Raw genomic sequence first — 26,983 nt, 5'->3', positions numbered from 1 at the left:
AATCGATACATTATGATGGATTATCGATCTGTGTCAATCGCATTACGTTTTTTTCCCGCTTTATTTGCATATTACTAACAGTAGTTTTTATGACTTTGACTTTTATTTTTAAGGAGCTAACCGGAAGTGCTGCTCTGTGGCCGTTACTCACTCTCCGTGACTTCACCACAGGAGGAGCAAGGAGCAGTCAGGGGGAGAAGAAGCAGCAGCAGCTGTTCAATTGTGGTCCACCGTTGACTTTTACTGTTTGTTGTGTTATATAATTTAGTTTTTTTTGTGTCTTGTCCTGTTTGGCACCGTGTTTTTTCTCCTGTGAGCCGTTCAGACCCGGAATGGCAGAGCCGAGCGCCAGATACCAGCAGGTAAATGAGCTACAACGACACTAACCGACCGACCGTTGGTTAAACAGAAAACCCAACATAAACATTAACATTTTACGTTATAAATCGTATTGTGTAACGTTAGCAGCTGATTAAAAATCAGCTTTACGGCTACATATGTGTGTGTCTGTGGGGTTTTAACATCATATTCTCCTCTTCTGTGAAGCTACGAGTCGCTATCGTTGTCAAATCGATCTGTTTCATTTTCGAGAAACGTCGTTATTTTTCATCCGCAGGTGTTAGCATTAGCAGCATGCTAACGTAACGTCTCCGTGCTAGTATGGCTAGTATCTATCGAGCCACTTATGCTGCGTTCGAGAAAAACTCGGAACTCGGAGAATCTCCCATTTGAAAACTCCGATGATGAAGCAGATCATTAAAAATCGAAGAGAGAGAGAGATAACAATATGGATTTACTGTGTCCCACAACATCAGTAGGTTAATCTGTAACCGTAAGTAAATATTGTAAATTTTATAACGTTGTTGGGTGACGTCGGGGTAGTTTTTTTTTCTCCGACGTGAGGTGGCGTTTGCACTTTTTCAAGTAGGACGTCTGAAAGTTCCGAGTTCTCTCGAACGCAGCATTAGTTAAAACACATTAGTACGTGTTAGTTTGAACGTGTTTGTTGTTTTTACTGGTAGTTTCTCAATATTTAGCGGTAATGTCATAAAAAAAATATTGTGTTACTAATAATAAATTTCGTGATTTCTGATTAATTAAATACACAAGTATTTCTTTACTAAAAATTAAAAGTGAAAGTATAGACAAGTGGGATGTCAGTTTGTTTCCTGTATGTGGCTCATACTGGAAAGAGAATCAGTTTTTTCTTTTGTTAATATACGGTAGGTTCATTATATCTATAATTAGTTATTCGTCGTAATTACTTTACAGGTGCATCTCAATAAAATAGAATATGGAAAAGTCAATTTCCAGTAGTTCAAGTCAAGAATCCCCAACCAAGTATTGAGTGCATATAGATGGAAATAATTGTCAGAAGGCCAAAATTTCCATAAATTGTTCCGTAATATTCATAGGTTTTCATAATTCTAGGTGTAATGGATCTATATAATGTATTAATTTAACTTTTTGAGTTGAATTACTGACCTAAATAACCATTTTCCATGATCTATATTCGATTTTATTGAGATGCACCTGTATTGTGAGTTCAATCTGAAACCAGTCTTGTGAACATAACATAACATAACTGTCTGCGGTTATAAACTGTCTGTGTCCTCAAAAACAAAAACCACAGGTTGGTAAAATAAATGTGACCAAATCTGTGTCATCAACTTTGTGTTGTGAAATATTGATGACACTGTAAACTCAAAAAGTCTGAACCACAGTCACAGGCATGACTTTAAAGAAATGAAACCAGGTGTCAGAAAAGAAGAAAATAACCCAGAATCATATGGAAATTCTAACTACAGACTTGTATTTAGTTATTTATGTGCATGTGACTACATTTTTACACATGACCTACAACAGTGTCTGATCACTCATCATCATCATCATCTAGCTTAGCTGTCAAATCTGGCTGCTGACCTGCTTATGGAGACAGACAGACAGACAGACAGGTCTTATTATAAGTCTGCTCGCGTGGTCGATCGCAGTAATAATTGATGTGCAGACACATTAGAGGCTGAAAGCCGCTCGACTTCTGTGGGAGAAATAGAAAATGTGGCCTGAAGCGTCGCCACTCGGGATCCAAGAGGTATTTTATTTTATATATAATCGACTTCCAATCTGGCAGAAACCCTCTCTGTTTTCAAGAATAAGCTTAAAACCTTCCTTTTTAATAACGTACATGGTTAGAGATCGGAGAATGACAACTTTCTTTAATGTTTTTAAAAATCTATCCGATATAATTGCTATTGTTTTATTATTTATCACTTGTCTTATTGCCTTTGATCGTTTTTGATTGATACTGTTTTTAATTGTTTGATGATGTTTCGTTCAATCATCTTTTTTAGGAGGGTGTTTCCCAAACTATTAGTGAGTTACTAATCATGAAATATCATATAAAAAGGTCTGACAGAAGGCCGAGATTGTGCTTTACCCAAGTGAAGGAATCTTTTTGAATATTTCCTGGAAAGAATAGTATTTTACTGGGTGTTATTAAAAGAGGAAGAAGCTCCTTGAGTTGACTCTTTGCACACTTATTATTTCCCTGGTGAATATTTACTTTATTTCTGCATGTTCAGCTGATCTGCCTGAATGATAGGACTCAGGAGGTTACACCAGCAAGTCATTAGAGTTAATTAATTGGAATAAATGACTTTAGATCGTCCCTGTTTTCCTTAATGTGATCCTACGAGTTTAGTTTACCCGTTCATCTCTAGAAGGAAACTGTAGGAAACTAGAGGACCTGTGTTAATTAATCCAAAGTGCTTGGGTTTAGTTTTTTATATTCTCCTTGAGCTTAACGACAAAATTCAATTGTGATTAGAGTGTTTTATTTATTTTTTATTTTTCAATGGGTTTAGGCTCCTAATGCGCTTCCTGCTTTTAACAAGAGAGAGAAACACGTGTTCTGGGCTCGTTTCTGCTTTTTCTATTTCATTTCATGTGTGTCTGTGTGTGTGTGTGTGTGTTTTCCTTTTAGTCAGACTGACATCAGCTGAAACAACGTGCAGCCTCTTCTTTTCCTAAAATACTACAGCGTTTCTAATAGGGGTGGGAGAAAAAAATCGATTCACATAAATATCGCGATATCTTTTTTGACGATTTTTAAATCGATTTCTTTTTTCAAAAATCGATTTTTTTTGGGGGGGGGAATTATTTTATTCATTTATTTATTTTTTTAAATATTGTGCAATGTGCATTCGTTAGCCTTTTTAACATACAGAGAGTCCAGGTTTTGAAAAGGGTTCAAGTTCACTTTATAATGGAGTATGTTCATTTATAGGCTCCTACAGTATTTGTGTGCAGATAAATGTTAAAAATGCTAAAGACTAAAAATCGAGAGAATCGGCAATATCGTAGAATCGCAATTTAAATCGAATCGCCACCCAAAAAATCGTAGAAGAATTGAATCGGGAGAAAAGCATATCATCCCTTAGCCCTAGTTTCTAATGGACAGTACTTGTCTCTCTTCTCTTCTCTTCTCTTCTCTTCTCTTCTCTTTTCTTTTCTTTTCTTTTCTTCTCTTCTCTTCTCTTCTCTTCTCACCTCCCACCAGTTGCCCAACGACGAGGACGCGGAGGAGAGTCCGCAGGTAGCAGCCGACGCTCCGCCTCCCTACAGCAGCGTGGCAGCCGACAATGCCGGTGAGACCGACTATGACTCATCCAGATGTTTCTCTCTGGTTCTGAGGACGGAGACAATGGTGGTGACGCACCGACCGGGGAGTTCTGCTGCCTGTGTTGTAAAAACCATGATGATGAATTCAACTTATCAGCTCCAAAAGCATAAAAACTCAAAATCTTACCAAGAATATTTGTCTTATTTCTGGTCAAAATGTAATTTCTAGTCAAAACTAATCTCATTCTACTAAAAATAAGACTCGTCACATTAAAAAGCAGCTTGTTTTTAGACACTTTTACTTCTTTCAAGCAGATTTTCACTTGAAATAAGTAGCTAGAAAAATCTGATAGTCGAGCAAGTTTTTCTTTCTTATTACAAGCACAACAAACTTGCTTTCACTGGCAGATTTTTCTACTTATTTCAAGTGAAAATTTGTCTGAAACAAGTGAAAATGAGCTAAAAACAAGTTAAATTTTAGGTGATTTAGTCTTATTTTAAGTGAAAAGAGATTAGTTTTGACTAGAAATGAGACATTTTGACAAGAAATAAGACAAATATTCTTGGAAAGATTTTGAGTTTTTACAGTGTAAATATAGATGGATTCATCTGCGTTGGGAAATTGAAATGTCATAGATAGCAGCCACATAAACAACTATATAAACTGGTTAAGAAGAGAAGTGCAAAAAATGAAAAATGAAGAATACAGAGTAAAATAAACTTAACTTAACTTGTACATTAGTTATTATCAGGTAGAAAGGTGCTATGAATTTGTAAATTTGATCATCATAGTTGTTTTGATTATTCTAACCTCTTAATCCAAGGTAATAATAACATGGATGAAAGAATTGACTCTCCCAGGAACAGGTTATTGCTTTGAGAAGTCATTTTAATAAGTTACTCATAGTTGAATTAGTCCCTTTAGTTGATGATTAGTCCTTTTTGAATCTACAAAAGCAAAGTGTCTCTCTCCAGCTCCTCTAACTGCATAATCAAATGTTATATTTAAAGGTCAAAATTGACAGTTTTTAAGACATAAATATGAAATAAATACAAAGATATGCATTGTAATCTTATAAAGAGCCTGTTTCCACTTCACTGTCGTGTGAATACATGTCAAACAGTGACTCAGTGAGTGGACACTTCAGGAACAATCAGTCATTCTGAAACCAGTCCGGTGTTAGAAAACCTTTTCTCTCTTCGTGACCGTAACGATGTCGTTTCTGTTTCTCGTTCTTCAGCGTATTTCGACTACAAGGAGGACGGTGCTTTCCCCAAACCGCCGTCGTACAACGTGGCCACGACGCTACCGTCCTATGACGAAGCAGAAAGAACCAAAGCTGAGACCACCGTTCCCCTGGTAACCGGAAGAGTGAGTGTCTCACTTTTTTTTATTTTTTTTTTCCCTTTTAGCATGTGGCAACGTTCACTGTATGCACACACAGACACACACACACGCTGCAGCTTGTGTTGTCTGCGTGGCAGGAAGTGCTCAGCAGCGTTCGACCACAGCGACTCTGTTTGTCTTGTGTTGTCGAGGTGTGTGTGTACTTACTCGACTTATCTGATTGTGTGTCTTTGTCGTCGTCGTGCAGCTGGTTTGAACAGCTGCAGATTTTCAAACTTAGTTGAGAAACAAATTATTATTATTATTATTATTATCAATAAAACCAATAATTAAAAATCACAGTCACATGGTTAGATATAATATTAGAATTGCAGAAGTTAGTTGAGGTAGAAATCTCATCATCACCATTTTTCGATATATTTTTTTCAGCTGAAAGGAAAGATAAGAAACGACCACAACAGCTGAAATCTTGATTAACTTTTTGCAAAATCTGCTAAAAATAAATAAATAAATCCCAGTTTGAGCTCAGTGCTCAATGTTTGAACAGCAAACAGCTACGATGCTGCTGGAGGCGTGTTGGCGTGTTACTGAGGTGTGGTCACTGCTGTGTTGAGTTTTCTTTATGTTCAGTCTGTGCAAAGAACATAAAGAATTTCCGGAGTAAACTGGAGATCAGGGTTCCCACTTGTCCTGGAAAACCTGGAAAACCTGGAAAATGGTTGACCAACACATGGAAAATGAGAAAAAAAAAGTCAAATGTCCGGGAAAAGCTTCAGTTGTCCTAGAAAATGATTAATTACCAGAGCTCTGTTTGCCGTTTTCAGACCTCACTAAGGATTTATTTTCTGCCTAGTGAGAAAACTAGAGACTTTGAGTTGATGAGTGTTTCCATGTTTGTGTTGTTCTATGATAAATTCATAGGAATTTCTAAGCGTGTAACTGTAAGAGATTATTGCAGAACTTAGAGCCACAGACTGCACATCTTTAAACCAGACTTCTCTCTGGGGCTGAGAGAGGAAGAAACATAGAAACAAAAATGTACAAAATAAGGTACAACTGTGGAAAAGAACACGTCTCTAAAGCCTGAACGGGACAGAGGATGTAATAACAACATGTCTGTCAGACTGGAGCCACTGGAAATCTCCTGGAAAAGTCCTGGAAAATGATTTCAAGAAAAGAGTGGGAACCCTGAGGATAAATCAGAATTTCATCATCGGCATTGCGATGAGATTGCCTGAAATGCGATGAATGAAAAACCCATTTTGATTGGTCCTGGTCCTACATTTGCAATTTCCGATGCTCTGAATAACTCACCATATACCGTAATTTCCAGACTATAAGCCGCTACTTTTTTCACACGCTTTGGACCCTGCGACCTGTACAACGATGCGGCTAATTTATAGATTTTTACTGGCTAACGGCCTCCGGTGGGCGCTCTAGCAGGAAGCGCTAGTGAGACAGACATGTGGGGAAAGATTATGCGCCGAAGAAGGTGCAGTGTTTTATTTTCTAACCAGGCATGTTACTGTCTGTTGGTGCTGTGTTGATGCTGTGTTGGTGCCTCCAGAGTAATTGTGATGGTTTAACTCGCTACATGACTTGTTACGAGTGAGAACGGAGGCTCTCTGTCTTCACCTTGCAACATCACTACAGCTGCTGCCCCGTGTCCCAGCTCTCGTCTCTGCTGCACCGCAACACAAACGCGCTCCATAACCTATAATCTTTTGTTCATGACGGTTAAGACTAGGGCTGCACAATTAATCGAATTTTAATCACGATCACGATTTTGGCTGCCACGATTAAATTAAGATGATCGTCACGATTATTAACATGTAAAAAAACGGGCTGTGCTGCATATCAAATCAAGCGCTTTCTCAACCAATAGTCCGCCAACCACCAGGGGGCGAACGAGAGGTCAGGGCTCCATGAAGCTGCCTAACTAACAAGCGAGCGCATCCTCCCTTTACATGTTGTTTACAGTCCAGAGTGTGTGTCCCAGCCGGTCTGCACCTTCAAATGCTGCTGTACTGTGTCACCTTCTGCGCCCGGTGTTACGTCTCACTCCTAGACTATATGGATCTCACTCTGAAGTGAGAGTGAGATGATGTCGGCAGCAGACGGCGACAGTACAGACATGACGTGTGTCTGTGTCTGGTCAGGCAGCACCTCCAAAGGCTGTCTACTGTCGCCGTCTCGCTCTGGATCGGATCGAGGTCGGGCTGCGGGGTGGTCTCAAAGCTGGACCGAGACCCCGTCACCCCACGCGGCCGTTTTGGTGTTAATTACATACGTCGTGTAAATAAAACGTTCCGACCGTGATCATAACGGCCGGTAACGGCGATCTATGGCCGTTTTGGTGGCAGCACAGTTGAGCTAGTAGGCCGACCTGCTGGACGCTGCCTGTGTGAAAACACTTGGTCTGTTCATTTATGTTTTTAATTCGTTCCAAATTGCTGCTGAACCACCCGTGCTGTGCTTTGGTCCATGCTGCACAGACTCTTGCCCACACATCTCTGTGTATCATTGATGGCAAAAATTAAGTTTTACCTATAGCCTACTTTGAAATTACATTTCAGAGCCTGTACTTTCTTACTTTTATTTGAGTAAAGGAGTTGAATCAGCAGCTACTTCTACCAGATTTATTTTTTATTTTTTGTTTTTTACACAAGTATCTGTACGCTACTGTACATAATGACACCTCTGCACTCTGCAATGGCATTTATTTTTCGCTAGCCCTTTGTCTTGGGTAAATTTTATTTTAAGCTATTATTTATTTTTATTTTACGTTTTATTTTGAACTGAAAGCCTTGTTCACATAGCCTATTGTTTGTTTCAAATAGAAAGTGCAATAAAAACATGTTTTATCTAACATAATGTATAATCGTGATTAATAATCGTGATTTCAATATCGACAAAAATAATCGTGATTATCATTTTGGCCATAATCGTGCAGCCCTAGTTAAGACTACACAAACACACACACCGTAACATCGTATGTTATGTAACGTTATCCACCGCTCCATTTATTGATTTTTCGACGGCTTCATTGTCAACAAATGCACATGGCTAGGAGCGTAACCAAAACAGAGGAAAAGCGAGCGGACTTGCATAGTTCCACACATCTTCCGTGTAGCCTACTGTCTTTCTGTGTAAATATCTCATGTTACAACACGAAAAACCTGCGGCTTATATTCAGGTGCGGCCTATATATGTACAAAATCTATTTTATTTTAAAATTTAGCTGGTGCGGCTTATATTCAGGTGCGCTTAATAGTCCGGAATTTACGGTAGGTGATGATGAAGAGGTCCTAATGTTCACTGAGAACTTGTTTGTAAAAATTACATCATTTAATGCGTTTGAGGGTTTTTCTGGATTCCTAAAACACTAAATTCTCTGAACCAAACTCTCAGTGGCCTGAACACATTTTATTTGACTGAAGGCAAAGCAGCTTCATTTACATACAGCAGCACGTTTCATGCACAACTCAGTCAGTGTGCTTTACATAGAAACAATGATCAGTAGTACAGATCATTCAGATGCATTAAAAACAACAAGCACCAGTTAGATCTGATTTAATCTCATTCTAATGTTTCATTTGTGCAGAAGTGAAACAAGTGCAGCTCTGTTTACACTTTCTAATGATGATGATGATGAAAGGAAACCAACATGAAGTTCAGGGTCGAGGTCACAGGATGATGAAGGTTTGACAGAAACAATGAAGGGAAACAATGAGAGAGGAAGAGGAAGAACTTCTTCTTCTGAATCCAAACATTAAATATTGAATAGTTTACAGTAGTTAAAGTAGATTTCTCTGTGTTTTCTATGTTTCTCTGTACTGATCAGTGATCAGCGGTGTTGTGTGTTTTATTCTCATTAACTTGTGAACGATCTGAAAACAGACTTTGGTCCTGATCAGATAAAACTGTTCTGAGCTGTTTGATGTTTTTAGTTTTGAAGCAGAAGAGTCAGAGGTTTGATGATGAAAGTATTTTAAAGTGTTGAGCTTGGTGTTGTTGCACCGTTAGTTCTGAGAAAAGCAAAAAGAAGAAGTGAAAAAGTGAAACACAGCATTTAAATACAGTCATTTTTAAATCTAGTATTTACTACTGTATAAGCAGAACTACTTCCAGTGTTTGTCCTGTAACAACCTCTTGTAAAGAACTAAACCTCATGTGGGAGCAGCTGACCTCTGACCTCTAGTGGTCGCTGAGCGGCGCTGCAGGGACCGGCCACTTGGAGCAAAATCACCAGGAACTATTCCACCATTCTTCAAATATTCATGCAATTACATAATATTTTCTATTTTATTTTATATAAATAAAAAGTGATCATGTTTATCTGACTATTTATGTTAAATAATGACAAAGCCTCGTGTGGCAACATACAAAAGTGAGGATGTGATGCATAAAGGTCCAGTTGCTTTTGATTTAAAGCAGAAGTAAGTGATATTTTTGTGTTAATATAAGTCTTAAATAGTTGTATCTTCCGACAGCAATCACTTACATAGAGTGTTTGGACTGAAACACGGGTCTGTCAGTCACTCTGCTCTGCTCTGAGCCCAGGAGAAAACTTTTCTCGTATCCTACAGTTTTTATCCAATGAGGAGAGAGAACGGCATAAAGGGCCTGTTCGATCTGGTACGAGTTCGTACCAGTTCGATCTGGTACGAGTTCACGGGTCAGAAGTTACGAGTGGCCGTTATAGTGACTTTCACAGGTAAAACAGGTCGGAAAAACATGAGTGGGTTGCCTGGAACGCTACAAAGTCGTAAGTTGTGACTTGAAGCTGTAATTTACGGTGTCAAAAGCCTGCCTCGAACGCAGCATTAGCCAAAACGACCGGATCGCTTACTTCTGCTTTAAATTTCTTTGGGGATAACGATGAGCTGGACAAATGAGAAAATTCACAGGCTGATGCATAAAGATGCATCGTATGATCGAATCGGACCGAGTCATAGACAGTTGCACCGTGCAGAGTTTGTGCTGCGCCTCAGTTTCATTCGTTTTTTATTTGACAGAGTTTCATACAGAACTTTCTGACGACTGTAGGGGTCTCTCCAGACGATAATCTCAGAAACTATTCGATCTTATTTTTTTTGTGTATTTATTTTTATTGCTTTTTTAACAGAAAAATAGTAGATACAAATTAACAAGAGATGGTGGTGCTAAACAGAACAGTACAGATTTTTTGACAGAGTTTCTTCTGACATGAGACAAACAGGACATATAGTATGTATAAGATAAATGGCACAACAGCAGAATAGCACTAATTCAGTTTTTAGACATTAAATCGAAAAAGGTTGCCAGACTTTAAAAAATATTTCCTCTTTGGCAGATATAGTAATGTACCTGATTTTCTCCAAGTGTAATAATACATATCCCAGTTCTCTCAACCACATTTCAAAAGGAGCACTTTCAGATTTCCAAGACTGTAAAATTAGCTTTCTGGCTAACAATGTTGAAAGGGAAATAGCCTTATATTAGCTTCACAACTACTTTTCACATTATCTGGATTGGCCACCCCAAACAACACGGTGAATGGGTCTGGGTTACATGACATGGATGATTAAAGGCCTTAGTGAAGAACTCAAACAAGCTGCCCCAGAGTGATTGTAGCTTATGACATGACAAGAATAAGTGGGATAGTGTCGATCTTATTTAATTTAATGAATATTGGATATAATGGTTGGCTCTGACTCTTCACCTGCTCAGTGTTTGACCGGTGTTGTTGTGTTGTTGTTGTGTCTCTCTGCCTCACGCTGCCGGCGCTCTGCAGCCTCAGCACAGGGAGCGACTGGAGACTTTTGACGATGTAATTCGCAGTTCACTGGAGGTAACTGGGAGGAGTGTGTGTGTGTGTGTATGACACCATAGATACCTACCTGTCCCACCTTTATTTTAATGTATTGTATATGTGTGTATTTAGAGTGTTAGTTAGTGTCTAGTTAGATCAGACCTGTGGTTTGACAACAGACCTGTGATGTTAAAGGGATAGTTCACCCTAGAATGATATTTCGCTCATTATCTACTCACCCTCATGTGGACTAAGGGCTGGGAGAAGTTTCAGAGTCCTCCGTGGCTTCTCTGAGTTACAGGGGGTCTCGGCGTAGCAGTGCATGTCCATATAACGGTTGCAAAGGGACACCAGAGCTCTTCGTAAAAAAACACACACAAAAAAAACATCCAAATACCTCCATGATGCTCGTATGTAATGTCCGTCTTGTGCTGAAGCCCCAAATTGCGTAATTGTCCCGAAAAAAATTAAATAAGTCCACATTCCAAGCATGTTTGTAGCGGAAGCTTCTCGAAGCTCCTCTTCCTGGTCCGTCCAAATCTCGCGTGATTTGCGCCGGCGTCAGCATGCGTCAGTGCGGTTACTGCGAATCACGCGAGATTTGGACGGACCAGGAAGAGGAGCTTCGAGAAGCTTCCGCTACAAACAAGCTTAAAATATAGACTTATTTAATTTTTTTCGGGACAATTACGCAATTTGGGGCTTCAGCACAAGACGGACATTACATACGAGCATCATGGAGGTATTTGGATGTTTTTTTTGTGTGTGTTTTTTTACGAAGAGCTCCGGTGTCCCTTTGCAACCGTTATATGGACATGCACTGCTACGCCGAGACCCCCTGTAACTCAGAGAAGCCACGGAGGAATCTGAAACTTCTTCCAGCCCTTAGTCAACATGAGGGTGAGTAGATAATGAGCGAAATATCATTCTAGGGTGAACTATCCCTTTAAAGAGGAACTCTGCAGGAGCTTCAAAACTCAGAACCAGAGAGGAGAAGAAAGGCCTGATTTAAATTAAAAAGAAGGGTAAAAACACATCAGAATAAAGTGTACAACATACAATAACTGTAAAGTGTAAACAGCCTTATGTAAGAGACAAATTATATTAGAGCAAAATACAAAGAACATTATTTTTAGCTTGTTTGAGGTGTAAAATAAATTGATCTATCGTTCTCTTTGCTTTTTTACTTTTTGATTAAAACTGGAGTTAAAGACTGAATCAGACTGTCACCTCTGAGTCCTTTACTGTCTTTAATGTCACTCTGGTAAATGGGAAAGTGTGTTCAAGTGTTAAATACGGCGTCAGGATACTTGATAAAGATTCCCAGGAAATTCTTCTCAGAAATGAGAAGAAAGGAACGACTTAAAAAGGAAATGATGAAGAAAACGATATATTTAGGTTGTCTGAAGTTGTGTAAAACAGAAAGTATACAAAGATCTTTTAATTTTTTGATTAAAACCCCCGTAACCCGTAATCTCTAGTTGATGACAGATAAGACTACACAGATATCACCATGGTAACATGGTACGTAGATGATAAATAACCTTATCCACCGCTCCATGGGTTGATTTCAGCTCTAAGAAGAGACAGTGAGAGTTGTTAGACGTGTTTTACTGTGCTGTGACGTTTCTGTTGGTTCATCATCGTGTTGTGTTCACTGTCTGCAGGTGCTTCATCACCACATTCACATCCATCTCAGACTGTTTCACTGTTTCACTGTTTCACTGTTAAATATCTGACTCTTTCTTTGTGTTTTGTTTTTTTTTCCACCTCAGGACGAAGACTTTGTGACCAGAGACGACTTTGAAGACGCCGACCAGCTGAGAATAGGAAACGACGGCATCTTCATGCTCACCTTCTTCAGTCAGTCACCTCTCCTCCTCTACTCTCTCTCTTTTTATTTTAAAATAAACTTTATTCAACAGTGACATTGTCAATAACATTAAATATTTAGATAACAATGACAAACTTCATAAAATAAGAACAGTATGATCAATAAAATGGATTAGGAAACAGAACAGAGCAGAACAAACTGAGCTAAACATTCAAATTAAAATGTTCAAATAATCTAATTGTTTTTGCCAAGTTATTGTTTATGCTTTATATGTTCCCAATAGTGTTCAAATATATAATTTAAGGTCATTTAGTGTCATTTTAAAGCTGGAAACTAAAGGAGGGGGTTTTCTTTAGCCAATTTTTTTTGTGTAAATAATATTTAGCTCAAATGTTCATCACATTTATATTATGTATTTTTCATCAGAGGATAAATCTATGTTGGTGATAATAAGAAGTACAACTGATTTACTTAATATAACATTTTATATGATGAGACACACTTATTTGTATGTGAAACCAAAAGGAAGTGGCGTACAGCTGTTAGAAACATGAATGAATGAATGAATGAATGAAATAGTTTGTTTCATTCATTCATTCATTCACATTAAAGTCAACCATCTTGCCTGGACAATTTAGCCAGCACATATTGTTTTTCATAAAGACACAAGATTACATTATGCTATTCATGCTTTGAATGTTTCTCCACCAAGTCGTTGCAACTGACCGATATTTCTGGACTATTTCTACTCAATCAATCGTTACTTCTTGGCTATGATATTTCTAGACATTTCTATGATATTGACCGTTATTTCTGGGCTGTTTCTAGACATTATGACACAATTACTTGTTATTTCTTGACATTATCACGTAACTAGCAGCCTGTATGTAAATTAAAGGGTTACCATCGACAAATGAAGACGAAAATAATCATTACTGTAATTTATAGTTATTAATTGTTTAACATTTTAAGGCTTTCTTAAAACTCAACAGAGAACTACATAATAACTTCAACTCATCACTGAGCTTATTCCATATTTTAACTCCCAAAACTGAAACACATTTATATTTTACATTACTTGTCACTTAAACATGTTTGATTTTGAAGAATAAACATCTATTTTCCCTCTTTCTCTTCTGATACAAACGACTTCTCTACAAACCAGTGACGTTATATTATATTTCCTGCTCTTTGTTGTTGTTATGACGACATGTCTGACCCTCTCTTCTCTTCTCTTCTCTCCTCTTCTCTTCTCTTCTCTTCTCTTCTCTTCTCTTCTCTTCTCTTCTCTTCTCTTCTCTTCTCTCCTCTCCTCCTGCAGTGGCGTTCCTCTTCAACTGGATCGGCTTCTTCCTGTCGTTCTGTCTCACCACCTCGGCCGCCGGACGCTACGGAGCGATCTCCGGCTTCGGCCTCTCCCTCATCAAATGGATCCTCATCGTCCGCGTAAGACAGTGTTACTCGTATAGCGCGCGGCTCGCGAGCCACAAGCGGCTCGTCAAGCTATAACTGGTGGCTCTCATGGTAGCTTCCTATGTGGTAACACAGCCAATACATTTTTTCAAATGTGCTACATAAACATACAACACTGCACTACAAAAACGCAAACATCCGAATTATACTTCTCCCTGCCTTCACCCAAATAATGAAGATGAAAGGAAGTATTTTAAGCCTTAAAGGGATAGTTCAGCATTTTGGCAAATTGGCCCATTGCCATAATCGCTATAGTCATAGCAGTAGGTTTGTTACCTTTAATTGTCGGTGTAAGCTATTTTTAGAACGGCGGAGCGAAGCGGCAGGCTGCTCAGAGCTACGCTATGGACGCTAAGGGAATTTCTTGGTTTCCCTCATCAAACTCATCAAATACACAACCCAACAACTCAAAAACGCTGTTGTGGACAAGTTGTGAGCTGCACATTCACCACGCTATGAGATAATAACACAACGTTATGAGACAGAGTTGTTTTAGACGTAAATTCATGCAAAACCGCTGATGCGCGTTGCGTTCAGGGACAGTTTTTCAGCAAGCAGACTCTGTATTTACCCTGTATTTACCTCGAAAAAGGCTCAGTTTCGTTCCATTATTATCTCATAGCGTGGTGAATGTGCAGGTCACAACTTGTCCATGAGAGCGTTTTGGAGTTTTGGGATTATAGCATAGCCCTGAGCAGCCTGCCGCTTCGCTCCGCCGTTCTAAAAATAGCTTACACCGACAAATAAAGTTAACGAACCTACTGCTATGACTATAGCGATTATGGCAATAGGCCAATTTGCCAAAATGTTGAACTATCCCTTTAATGGTGATCCCTAAAGGGGGCATTGTCAAACCTGGCAACGCAGCCCGCAAGCCATGTGGCATTGTTTACAACACTTGACCGAAGCGTTTGCAGGCAGCTAGGCTACGTTAGCTCCGTTAGCTCTGTTAGCTTCGCTAGCCAGCGTGATGGAGCGTTTTTAACAAGAAAAGGGACAGAAACCAGCTCAAAAACCAGACGGACAGACACACAGTGTTGTAACGAATAGTGGAGTGGCTGAGGAAAATGAGTCTGAGGAAGCAGCAAACAAAAATCAGCACGAAGACACCAGAGAGGGGACGAGCAGGCAAACGGCAGGTGTAATACAGGAAGCACAAGATGAGCACAGAACATTTCAAGACAAGTGGACAGATGAATTTTAATCTGTTCTGTATGGCATGAACCTTAACAAACCCTCACTGTGATTGCAACAACAAACTACAAATACACATTAAGAAAGTCAAGGACATGCATGCATCCCAGTATTAAGGTAAATATGGTCTTAAATGAAAATGTATTGGCTGTGTTGTTTCTTTTTTGGTGGGATGTCCAATTTATATGTAGAAATGCACATTTGCAAAGGTGACTTAGGATGTTGTCGCAAAAGTGGCTCATCCCCTTGATTTTGCACTGCCAATGTGGCTCTTGTGAAAAAAATAGTGAGGATCACTGGCGTAAGAGAAAGCCCACACACACACACACATATAGACGTTACACACCGCACACACAAACACATAAAAATGCGGTTATATGTACGCACAAACAAGTCCAAAGCCCCAAACAGCCCTGTGGTATTTTACTGTTGTTTCTGTAGTGGTCTCCTTCCTCAAAGACTTCTTCAGAACTTCGTTAACTTTTTTTAAACACAGGACTCATTTTGAAGTGAAGCCGTTTGTTTTTACCGGCCGTATTTATTCTCTAACCGGTGGTTTCTGCTGTTCTCTTCTTGGTTTCCAGTTCTCCACGTACTTCCCCGGTTACTTTGATGGACAGTACTGGCTGTGGTGGGTGTTCCTGGTGTTGGGTGAGTCCAAGTCCACCGCTTCAATCATCTGCATTTAAATCAATCAAATAGGAGCGATCGCAAAGGTTTTGTTTTAGCTTGTTACACATTTTTTTCTCTGTTTTCTTCATATGCTACAGACTAGAATAATATACATCAGGATAATAATCTAAGCTTAATTATCATATTAAATATTCCTCTGGTGATCTGAGCACAAGTGACACAGATTGTGCGTCTTTATCATAGTTTCATAATGAAACAAAAATATTTTTACACATTGATTTTTGCAGTTTTTTTGTTGCTAAAGCAGGCAGCAGAAACTTCAGATAAACACACGAGATTTTAAGAAAACTACAATGACAAAATATCTGACTGGACCAACAGACTTTTATTTAACCGAGTTGCACATGGATTTTGAAATGTTTTATTATAACTCTTTACATGCATGATGTAAGCATGAGCTTTTAATAAACTTCTTCTTCCACAAATTGAAACTAAAACAAAAATGTATAAAAGTTAAAATAAAATTATCCCCAAAGAAATTTAAATCAAAAGCAGCTGTACTTGGTTATTTGTCTAGGAAGACGTTTCACCTCTCATCTAAGAGGCTTCATCAGTTCCAAGATTTTTAACGCGACGAGAAATATCGTCGAGTTTAATCTGTCGAGATCTCGTCACACCCCTAGTTCAGACACTCGGTTTTTGTTTAATTTCTTTGGATCAGGGTTTTAATTTATATCTTTAATGACACTGCACTTTGCTTCCTGTTTAAGCCGATCAGTTAACGCTCATTATAATAGTTTTAAACATTTTATCTGTGTTTCCTGACATGTTTTTATTTCTTGTGTCTTGAACCTTTTACAGTTTTTCTCAGTTGCTAAAACACTAAACCCTGTTGTCTGAACCAAATTCTCAGTTGCCTGAACCCACTGATTGAATCAGTCTCTTTTGGCAAAACCATCAGCACTTTTCACCTGTTTAGACACAACTTACCAACACGTTTTCATTGTGATGCACCTGTGTTCAGTAGTCGAGTTGTAAAAAAAAAATTCAGGGGGGATGGTCAATTCATGTAAATTCGATATCAAAACAAAACACAGAAAATAAGACTTCTTAATCCTCTCAAATCAAATCAAGCCAAGTTTATTTGAATTTTTTTATTTGTGCCCTCAGATTTTATTATTTCTTTTAGGGCTGTCAATCTATTAAAATATTTAATCCCGATTAATCTCATGAATGTCATAGTTAACTCACGATTAATCGCAAGTTAATCGCACATTTTTATCTATTATAGCCTAAATATCCCTTGAATTATCATTTTAATACTTTTATCAACATGGAAAAGTGGATATAGGCTTGATTTGTGCAAATGTTTTTTAATGAAATCAACTATCAATAGATTTTTTTTAAATTGACGCTGTTAAAATTGATTTGACAGCCTATAATTACAAGTTATATGTCCAACTTTTAATGTAAAAATGGGAGGGATGGAGAGGGGGGATGGCATTTTTTCAGGGGGGATGATTTTGATCGTTTTTATTTCAGGGGGGATGCCATCCCCCCTCATCCCCCCTCAACTCGACTACTGCCTGTGTTGCATAATGCTGAGCACAGGTGGCAAAAGTCAAACACAACTAAAGCACAAGTTTCACCGGTTGAACACAACAACTCAAATTTGATCACACTTGTGTCTAATGATGTGAGGGAACATATATAAGCCAGTTCAGGATGAAGTCCTGTGGCCTGATCCAGTACAGAGAAATGATGCTGTGGCTGAGTTGTGCACTTCTCATTTGTATATTTTTGTACTTTATTTTGACGTAGGCTTACTGTATACAAGTACTAAATGCACAAGATTTCTGTTTGTCTTTGTACTGTACAAGTGCTACATGTACAAATACACAGGATTTCTGGTTTTTGTACTTTTTTTTTTTTTTTTTTTTTACAGCACTATGTACAAGTGCTAAATGCACAGGTTTTTTGTTTTGCAAGAGGAGAAGATGAGAGACGACAGGGTGAAGGAAGAAAGGATGAGGGAGGGAGGGATGAACTGGGAAGAAAAAAGAAGAAGGAAGGAAAAGGGGATGAAATGGATGTGGGGAGGGAGGGAGGAGGGTGAAAGAAAGGGAAGGAGAGAAGTGCTACAGTGTAAATGCACAGGTTTTTTGTTTTGCAACATGCATTTAGCTACAGTGAACGATAAACATTAATTTCTACAGCTTCATGTGCTGAGCGTTGTGTTTTCTACTTGTCTATGTCGTGTTTAGTGGCTGCTCAGTAGTGTTTTTAATGTTGATTTGACAACATAGTTCAGTTTTGGGCACAGATTGAACTGTTTTGAGGTGAAAGTTTGGTTTTGCTAGAAGAGTCTGAGGTTTTGTGAATGTAGCTTGAAAACTGGGGTTTGTGTTCACAGTTTAGAGAAAAGGAGAGAAGCTTTCCAGAAATGTGTCTTAGCAATCGAGAAAAACTGTAACTCGTCCTTTGCTCAGCAACATTTTAATTTTTGTCTCTACATCCTCAATGTAGAATGAATGAATGAATGTTGGTCACATACTGTCAGAGCCTCATGGTCCAATCTTCTTCTTCTCCTTCTTCTTCAGGCATCCTGCTCTTCCTGCGAGGATTCATCAACTACACCAGAATCCGCAAGATGGCCGACAGCTTCTCCACGCTGCCCCGCACCCGAGTCCTCTTCATCTACTGAGCTGGAAAACTCCTCCTCCTCCTCCTCGTTTCTCTCTTTCAATGAGGCGCAGTGTCTGGCTTTATTCAAATCAACACAGAGGAAGAACTTTTTCTTTTTTTTTCTTCTTTTTTTTGTTTTCTTTTTTCCTCTGTTCGACATGATTTGGACAAAACGTCTGTTGTCCCCCTTTTTTCGGTGTAAACATAGTGAACGATGACAAATCTGTAAAACCCTTCAGTTGTTAGTGGTGAACTGTCAAGTGCTATTTGCAATTATGAAGTGTGTGATGTATAAATTAATGCCTTATTTACTATTTTAAACTCTCTGTGGGTAGCAGCAGCAGCAGCAGCATGCGCCGTGCTCCGGTTTGGCCACCAGGGGGCGGCCTTGTTTGTACTATTTTCCCCCTCTCCACCAGTCTTTGACCTGATGATGAAGTCATTTGTCTATAGAAAACGGGGGGAAATTTAGGGGTTATTATGGGCTTGATTTACACGACGTCGATGTGAAATGAAATGATATATTTCAAGTATCAATTTAGTGTGTTTTTAACCTTTTTCTGACCAATACTTTTTGTTCCTTTTTGTGGCATGGTGGTTTATAATTCAGGTAAAAAAAACACGGTTTAAAAAGGGAAAATCATGAGTTAAACAGAGGATCATCGATCGGGGGCCAGGTTTCAGCTTCTTTCTTGTGTATTTAAAGATTTGTCTATGCACTCGTTGTAATCAGGAATGTTTTTCCTCCTTATCTACCACATGTATTTCAGTGGAGGTGCAGCAGCAGCAGCGATGACGCCCGGTGAAGGAAGGAAGGAATCAGCTGAAAGTCACATGTGCAATCGGGACAGTTTTTTGTTGTTTTTGGTCCAATAAAAGATTCCTATTGGTTCCCTATCGGAGTCACTGGCACCTCGCTGGTTTTCCAAAGTGAGAACATGGAGCGACTGTGTCACCAGATGTGATTTTTGGAAACGCAAAAAAAAAAACCCTGCAAAGAACAAGAAAATATTAATTCAGAGAAGAAAGAGACGTTTTATTTTTTTTTCTTTGACGTTAACGATGATCATCAAGAATAATTGTTTTTTGTTCACCCTCATTCTAGTGTAAGTGGAATGATTATTTTTATTGCAAGAGTTTAAAGTATCTTTGCTTGGAAAATGTTTGGAATTAAACTGTCAGATCTAAAAAATTAACATGTTTACCTTCACTTTTTAGTTTAGCTCCTCCTCGATCAGTTTAGTTTACAACATACAGACTCAAATGTAAGTTAAGAAACATAAAACACAGTGGTGGACAGTAACAGAGTAAATTTACTTGGGTACTGTTCTCAAGTACATATATCCAGAGGGTTTGTACTTTACTTGAGTATTAGATTTCTTTGGTACTTATTACTCTTACTTGAATACATTTCCAAGACAAATATTTTTACTTTTACTGGAGTTAATTTGTAGGAAGGCTGAAAAGTACTGGTTACTTTCAGGTCTTTTTCTAAAATCCTATTGGACACAAGCTGTGTTTGTCAGAGAAGGAAACCCTAACCCCTAAAAGCAGCACATCAGTGCAGCTGCTTTCAAAGAGTTCATTCTCACTAACAAGAGTTAAAAGCTCCTTACATTCATTTACAAACAATTAGAGTCATTCATTGATGTGAAAAATAAGACATTTACTCTGACTCTTACTTTTACTTAAATGTAAATTTAAAAGCATGTAGCCTACTTTTGGATAATTAAAGCAGAAGTAAGCGATCCGGTCGTTTTGGCTAATGCTGCGTTCTAGGCAGGCTTTTGAAACCGTAAATTACAGCTTCAAGTCACGACTTACGACTTTGTAGTGTTCCAGGCAACCCACTCGTGTTTCTCCGACCTGTTTTACCGGTGAAAGTCACTATAACGGCCACTCGTAACTTCTGACCCGTGAACTCGTACCAGATCGAACTGGTACCACTTCACAGGTCGGAAAAACACGAGTTACGAGTTGCCTTGAACGCACCATAACAGTCCTCGTCCCTACGTCACCACATTCAGGCGCATCCCTTGGCTGCACACACAGAGAGGACTGCCCCTTTATGCCATTCTCTCTCCTCATTGGATAAAAACTGTAGGATACCAGAAAAGTTTTCTCCTGGGCTCAGAGCAGAGCAGAGTGACTGACAGACCCGTGTTTCAGACCAAACACTCTATAGAAGTGATTGCTGTCGGAAGATACAACTATTTAAGACTTAGATTAACACAAATATATCACTTACTTCTTCTTTAATTTGTAGGAAGGCTGAAAAGTACTGGTTACTTTCAGGTCTGCTCTTTTTTTTTCTAAAATCCTATTGGACACAAGCTGTGTTTGTCAAAGAAGGAAACCCTAAGTTATATAGTATTATATAGCTATATATTATAGTAATTCATTGATGTGAAAAATAAGAAATGTACTCTTACTTTTAATTAAAGCAGAAGTAAGCGATATTTTTGTGTTAATATAAGTCTTAAAGCAGATAACAGCGGCACGGCCGTTTCGGCTAATGCTGTGTTCAAGGCAGGCTTTTGAAACCGTAAGTTACAGCTTCAAGTCACAACTACGACTTGGTAGCGTTCCAGGTAACCCGTAGCTCGTGTTTTTACCGTCCTGTTGTCTGTGAAAGTTCCCTATAACGGCCACTCGTAACTTCCGACCCGTGAACTCGTACCAGATCGAACTGGTATGACTTCACAGGAAGGAAAAACACAAAGTACGAGTTTCCTTGAACGCACCATGAGTTAGCAGCCCCCGCCCTTGTCAGGCATCAATTGGTCCTCGTGCTACGTCACCACATTCACGCGCATCCCTTGGCTGCACACACAGCCCTTCATGCCGTTCTCTCCCCTCATTGGATAACACTTGTATCCCACAAGGAAAATTTTCTCCTCGGGTTACAGCAGAGCAGAGTGACGGAGAGACTCGTGTTTAGGCTGAAATACTTCATGTAAGTGATTGCTGACGGAAAATAGGACTATTTAGGACTTATATTAACAAAAACATTCCACTGATATCTGCTTTAAATAGTTGTATCTTCCGACAGCAATCACTTCTATAGAGTGTTTGGTCTGAAACACGGGTCTGTCAGTCACTCTGCTCTGCTCTGAGCCCAGGAGAAAACTTTCCTTGTATCCTACAACCTTTATCCAATGAGGAGAGAGAACGGCATAAAGGGGCAGTCCTCTCTGTGTGTGCAGCCAAGGGATGCGCCTGAATGTGGCATCACATCCAGAGAAGAGAAGAGAGAGAGGAAGAGACGGACTGAGCTGTGTGTGTGTGAGCATGGACATGGTTTACTGGTCGTGGCTAATTCTACATGTCAGCAGTGTTTTTCCTTTCAGCTGGAATACAGTCGTCGCATCGTGTCTCGGGCCTCGGGCCGTCCCACCTGATGATGATGATGATGAGTTGTTGGCCTCTAGTGGCGCTCGGGCGACACGACATCGGCTCCATTCAGTTCCTCTTTCACAGGTCACCAGGGTCAAAATGTCACTCTCGATTCACTAGAAATAATGGTTATTTTACAGCTCATGGAGACAGAAACTGTTCCCATCAGGAGCAGAGCAGAGAGAAGTCGAGCAAAACACACTGCAAAAACTCCAAATCTTTACAAGAATATTTGTCTTATTTCTTGTCAAAATGTCTCACTTCTAGTCAAAACTAATCTCTTTCCACTTAAAATAAGACTCATCACCTTGAAAATTAACTTGTTATTAGATCATTTTCACTTGTTTCAAACACATTTTCAATTCAAATAAGTAGAAAAATCTGCCAGTGAAAGCAAGTTTTTTGTCCTTGTAATAAGAAACTTGCTCCACTATCAGATTTTTCTACTTATTTCAAGTGAAAATCTGCTTGAAAGAAGTAAAAAGTGTCTAAAAACAAGCTGCTTTTTAATGTTATGAGTCTTATTCTAAGTAGAATTAGATTTGTTTTGACTAATAAGACAACCATTCTTGGTAAAGAGTTTTTTGAGCTTTTGCAGTGCAGATTTTCATGCAGTTGGAGTCCAGAGACATGCTCATTGTGCTGTAGGCAGAGCAGAAGACACTAATTGAAAAACCTAAAAACATACAAGTGCTTTCATTTGTATTTTATTAGGGATTAAATGGAAGACGGAGCAGAATTTGTTTAGAAAAAGCGACGTTTTTAGTTCATGGTTTTCGTCTGAGCTGCACTGCAAAAACTCAAAATCTTTCCAAGAATATTGGTCTTATTTCTTGTCAAAATGTCTCATTTCTAGTCAAAACTAAACTATTTCCACTTAAAATAAGACTCATTACCTAAAAATTAACTTGTTTTTAGATCATTTTCAGTTGAGGTTGTGTAAAAGCACAAGTTTTTTGTGCTTGTGTTTGCTTTTTATGTTCTTATTTTGCTAATATGTAAAGCACCTTGAGTTGTCTTGTTGCGGAAATGTGCTATACAAATAACCTGGCCTTGCCTTGTTATAAGGAAGAAACACTTTGTTCCACTATCAGATTTTTCTACTTATTTCAAGTGAAAATCTGCTTGAAAGAAGTAAAAAGTGTCTAAAAACAAACTACTTTTTATATGATGAGTCTTATTTTATGTAGAATGAGATTTGTTTTGACTAGAAATGACATTTTGACTAGAAATAAGACAAATATTCTTGGTAAGATATTTGAGTGCAGTGTACTATAGATTGTGTGTCTGTGCTGCTGCTGCTGTGCGACTGGAACTTCTTTAAAATCGGATTTCCTGAAGTCATTTCTTCTTCTTTCTGCAGAGTGAGTGCCCTTTGGAAAAACAGAAACAGCTGTCGGTCAGAAATTACAGATGTTCAGTAGCTCTGGAGCTTGAAAATGTGAACCCTGCACTAGCTGTCTCACACTGCAAAAACTCAAATATCTTACCAAGAATATTTGTCTTATTTCTAGTCAAAATGTCATTTCTAGTCAAAACAAATCTCATTCTACTTAAAACAAGACTCATCACATTAAAAGTAGCTTGTTTTTAGACACTTTTTACTTCTTTCAAGCAGATTTTCACTTGAAATAAGTAGAAAAATCTGATAGTGGAGCAAGTTTTTCTTTCTTATTACAAGCACACAAAAAAAACCTGCTTTCACTGGCAGATTTTTCTACTTATTTCAAGTGAAAATTTGTTTCAAACAAGTGAGAATGATCTAAAAACAAGTTGATTTTTAGGTGATGAGTCTTATTTTAAGTGGAAAGAGATTAGTTTTGACTAGAAATCAGACATTTTGACAAGAAATAAGACAAATATTCTTGGAAAGATTTTGAGTTTTTGCAGTGCAGCTTTAAACTGCTTTTTTTAATATTCCAAAGTAGTGTTTTTGTTTGCTTTGTGTTATCATTTGCTCCATATTTTTACATTTTAGTAAAAAAAAAAACAAAGGAAAAGGAAAAGGAGGAGTACTAGTAGGTCAAAGGTGGTTTTCATGTCAGCAGCAGACGACCTTGGGTAAACAGAGTGGATTTTGCCAGGTGCAGCCGGGTTTAACCGATGACAGTCTCTCAGCTGTAAATTCTGGCAAAGCACACAAACAACAAAATTCCTTATCGTCCACCACATCTTACACAAATTCAGCCTCAGTCCACTCGAATCCCCCCGTAACGTAACGTCATCCCTCGATCCTCGATCCTCTAGCTGCTGCAGGGTCACCCGGTGCAGGTGTTCTTGTTATCCAGATGTCATTCATATAAAACCGCTCCATCGTGCCAAAGAGCCGTCTGTGTCTTGTCAGCTGCCCCCGATTTACAGAGATGGAAGAAGTATTTCTCGGAGTAATTGATGGGAATTATGTGTACTTGCCAAGTAAGTGCATGCACCGCTTTGCATGTTTAAGCTATCAAAAGATAAGAGAAAGGATTTATGATTTATACAGTCTGGTAGTCAGCCATCTTTCCAAAAAAGAAAAGACAAATTTACTTTTCTGGTACGTGTTAAGGCAAAATCTGTGAAACAGCAGAAGGATTTATACAATAGTTGACTAAGCTGTACAGTTCATTCAGGCCAAAACACTAGTGAGTCATGTTGAACAAAACAGATAAATTTACTTCAGCCATATGTTTTGTTAAAAACTGTTTTATAGATTTTTGTTTTGGAATACTGGTAGCACAGTTTTATCAACTCTTACATCTCTAAATTTAGCACATGATGAAAAACTACCTTCAGAAGTTGGTTAGCTTAGCTAAATAGCTAACCCCTGTTCAAAGTAGTAAAAAAAATAAATAGAAAATCCATCTCCACACTGCTTTTTTCCCCTTTTCTTTTCTTTTTTCCCCCTCAAAATATGAGTTAAGTATTTTTAAGAAGTGAACAGAGACTTTTGGCGGGTTAGCTTAGCTCAAGGACTGAGGTAGCCTAGCTAACGTCTGTAGGCTACATTGTATAAGATTTTCAATTTCCTCCTCACTCTTTAACAAAAAAACAAAACAGAACATATATACCTATATTATACATATGAAAATTATTACAAGTTCAAAAAGTTATATTGCATCAATCAGCTATTTTCAGGAGTGAACAGAGACTGCATTTTGGCGGGTTAGCTTAGCTCAGAAACTGGCAGTAGGCCTAGCTAGTATTTTAATTTAGGCCTACACAATTTTTGGTCTGTAACCATTAAACATAAATTATATTAAATAACATTAATACGTGATACTTAGACGTAGGAGAAACTGCGTGTTGTTTGACTTGAAGCAAACTGTTTCCTCCTGTTTCTAGAGATAGCTAACTTTAGTTAGCATAGCTTTAGCCTCGGGGCGTTGACTTAAATCTCAACCTATGAAACTGGTGCTTGTTGTTAACAGCTGCTGCTGCTGGTGACTGTGATGAACAAGAGCTTTCACTTTTTTGTTGTGTTTGCAAGAATTAAAGTGCCAGACAGGAGCCAATGGAGACAGTTCACCTACTAAAGGACTGAAGTTTGATCCTGGACTCATAATGTTTCTTCTACACTGCAAAAACTCAAACTCTTACCAAGAACATTTGTCTTATTTCTAGTCAAAACAAATCTCATTCTACTTAAAATAAGACTCATCACATTAAAAGCAGCTTATTTTTAGACACTTTTTTTTACTTATTTCAAGTCTATTTTCACTTGAAATAAGTAGAAAAAATCTGATAGTGGAGCAAGTTTTTCTTCCTTATTACAAGCACAAAAAACTTGCTTTCACTGGCAGATTTTTCTACTTATTTCAAGTGAAAATTAGTTTGAAACAAGTGAAAATGATCTAAGAACAAGTTTATTTTTAGGTGATTAGTCTTATTTTAAGTGGAAAGAGATTAGTTTTGACTAGAAATGAGACATTTTGACAAGAAATAAGACAAATATTCTGGGAAAGATTTTGAGTTTTTGCAGTGTTCTTTCCCTTTGTCCTTCCTTCCTTCCTTCCTTCCTTCCTTCCTTCCTTCCTTCCTTCCTTCCTTCCTTTCTAACCAAGCTTTTGCACGATGCCACTGTATATTGTTGTTTTTACGAGACGAGCATCTTAAAGAGGAGAAGAAACCTTGAAGCTGCACTGCAAAAACTCAAAATGCTGCACTTTTTTTAAATTTTTTTATTTATTTATTTTTTTGATTTGATCATCTGTGTTTATTTAAAGTTCCCTGTAAGGGTTATTCTCCTCCAGACGGAGAATTTCCCAGCATCACCTTAGACAAACTGTTTGGTCGGAGCGTCAGATGGGAGGTTCCCCAGGATGTGGGGAGGATGTGGGCTGCATCCAAATGATACGTGTGTGTGTGTGTGTGTGTGTGTGTGTGATTGGGTAGAGGGAGGAGTGTTATCATTGATGTGTGAGTCATCCTGACCCTCCCCTCCCCTCTTCTCTTCTCCTTGCACTTCATGTGGTGTATGTGCATCCTGTAGGCTGTATGTGTGTTTATGCACTATGCACTGCAAAAAACTCAAAATCTTACCAATAATATTTGTCTTATTTCTAGTCAAAAATGTCATTTCTAGTCAAAACTAATCTCATTATACGTAAAATAAAGACTCATTACATTAAAAAGCAGCTTGTTTTTTAGACACTTTTTACTTCTTTCAAGCATAATTTCACTTGGAATAAGTAGAAAAATCTGATAGTAGAGCAATAAGTTTTTCTTTCTTATGCACAAAAGCACAAAAATCTTGCTTTCACTGGCCGATTTTCCTACTTATTTCATTAAATTCTCTCAAGTCACTGTCAATACAGCATTTTACTAATGTTTAATGTATTTAATCTGTGCAATTTCTTAATCAAAATTTTGTAGCTGTGTTTATTTATTCATGATACCTATTCACTGTATTTGTATTATTGCACTTATTGTATTCAGTATCTTTTATCCTTCTTTGGCCTGACCAGGGACAAAGACGTCTTGTATGCATCGCATTTCTCATTCTTTGTGGCAATGTTGTATGTAT

General features: G+C 38.3%; 1 protein-coding gene across 4 annotated transcripts; it reads left to right on the top strand.

The window, feature by feature from the left end:
* Positions 1–160: 160 nt before the first annotated feature.
* Positions 161–19,778, top strand: ndfip1l (Nedd4 family interacting protein 1, like). Of its 4 annotated transcripts, none has more exons than XM_085796972.1 (8): positions 161–362; positions 3,560–3,647; positions 4,863–4,993; positions 10,746–10,802; positions 12,539–12,626; positions 13,919–14,043; positions 15,849–15,915; positions 18,498–19,778. In XM_085796972.1, exons 1-8 carry the CDS (start codon positions 333–335, stop codon positions 18,599–18,601), a joined length of 690 nt encoding a protein of 229 aa, XP_085653098.1. In that variant the 5' UTR covers positions 161–332; the 3' UTR covers positions 18,602–19,778. The 4 variants fall into 4 exon arrangements, with proteins under 4 accessions (XP_085653098.1, XP_085653097.1, XP_085653096.1 ...); XM_085796971.1 differs by having other exon boundaries at positions 10,743–10,802; XM_085796970.1 differs by having other exon boundaries at positions 4,863–4,999.
* Positions 19,779–26,983: the final 7,205 nt, after the last annotated feature.

The sequence above is a fragment of the Trachurus japonicus genome, chromosome 14, assembly GCF_045865225.1.
Source record: "Trachurus japonicus isolate A0001 chromosome 14, Traja_1.0".
Taxonomy (NCBI): Eukaryota; Metazoa; Chordata; class Actinopteri; order Carangiformes; family Carangidae; genus Trachurus; species Trachurus japonicus.
The sequence above is the reverse complement of the archived record's forward strand: the minus strand, read 5'-3'. Positions and strand labels throughout refer to the sequence as shown.

What these genes read in the sequence shown, in the direction of transcription:
- ndfip1l (XM_085796970.1), top strand. Translation starts at nt 333, where the DNA reads ATGGCAGAGCCGAGCGCCAGATACCAGCAG. An exon ending in CTTCATGCTCACCTTCTTCA is followed by an intron (nt 12,627 to 13,918) that starts GTCAGTCACCTC and finishes CTCCTCCTGCAG; the next exon opens with TGGCGTTCCTCTTCAACTGG. An exon ending in GTGGGTGTTCCTGGTGTTGG is followed by an intron (nt 15,916 to 18,497) that starts GTGAGTCCAAGT and finishes CTTCTTCTTCAG; the next exon opens with GCATCCTGCTCTTCCTGCGA.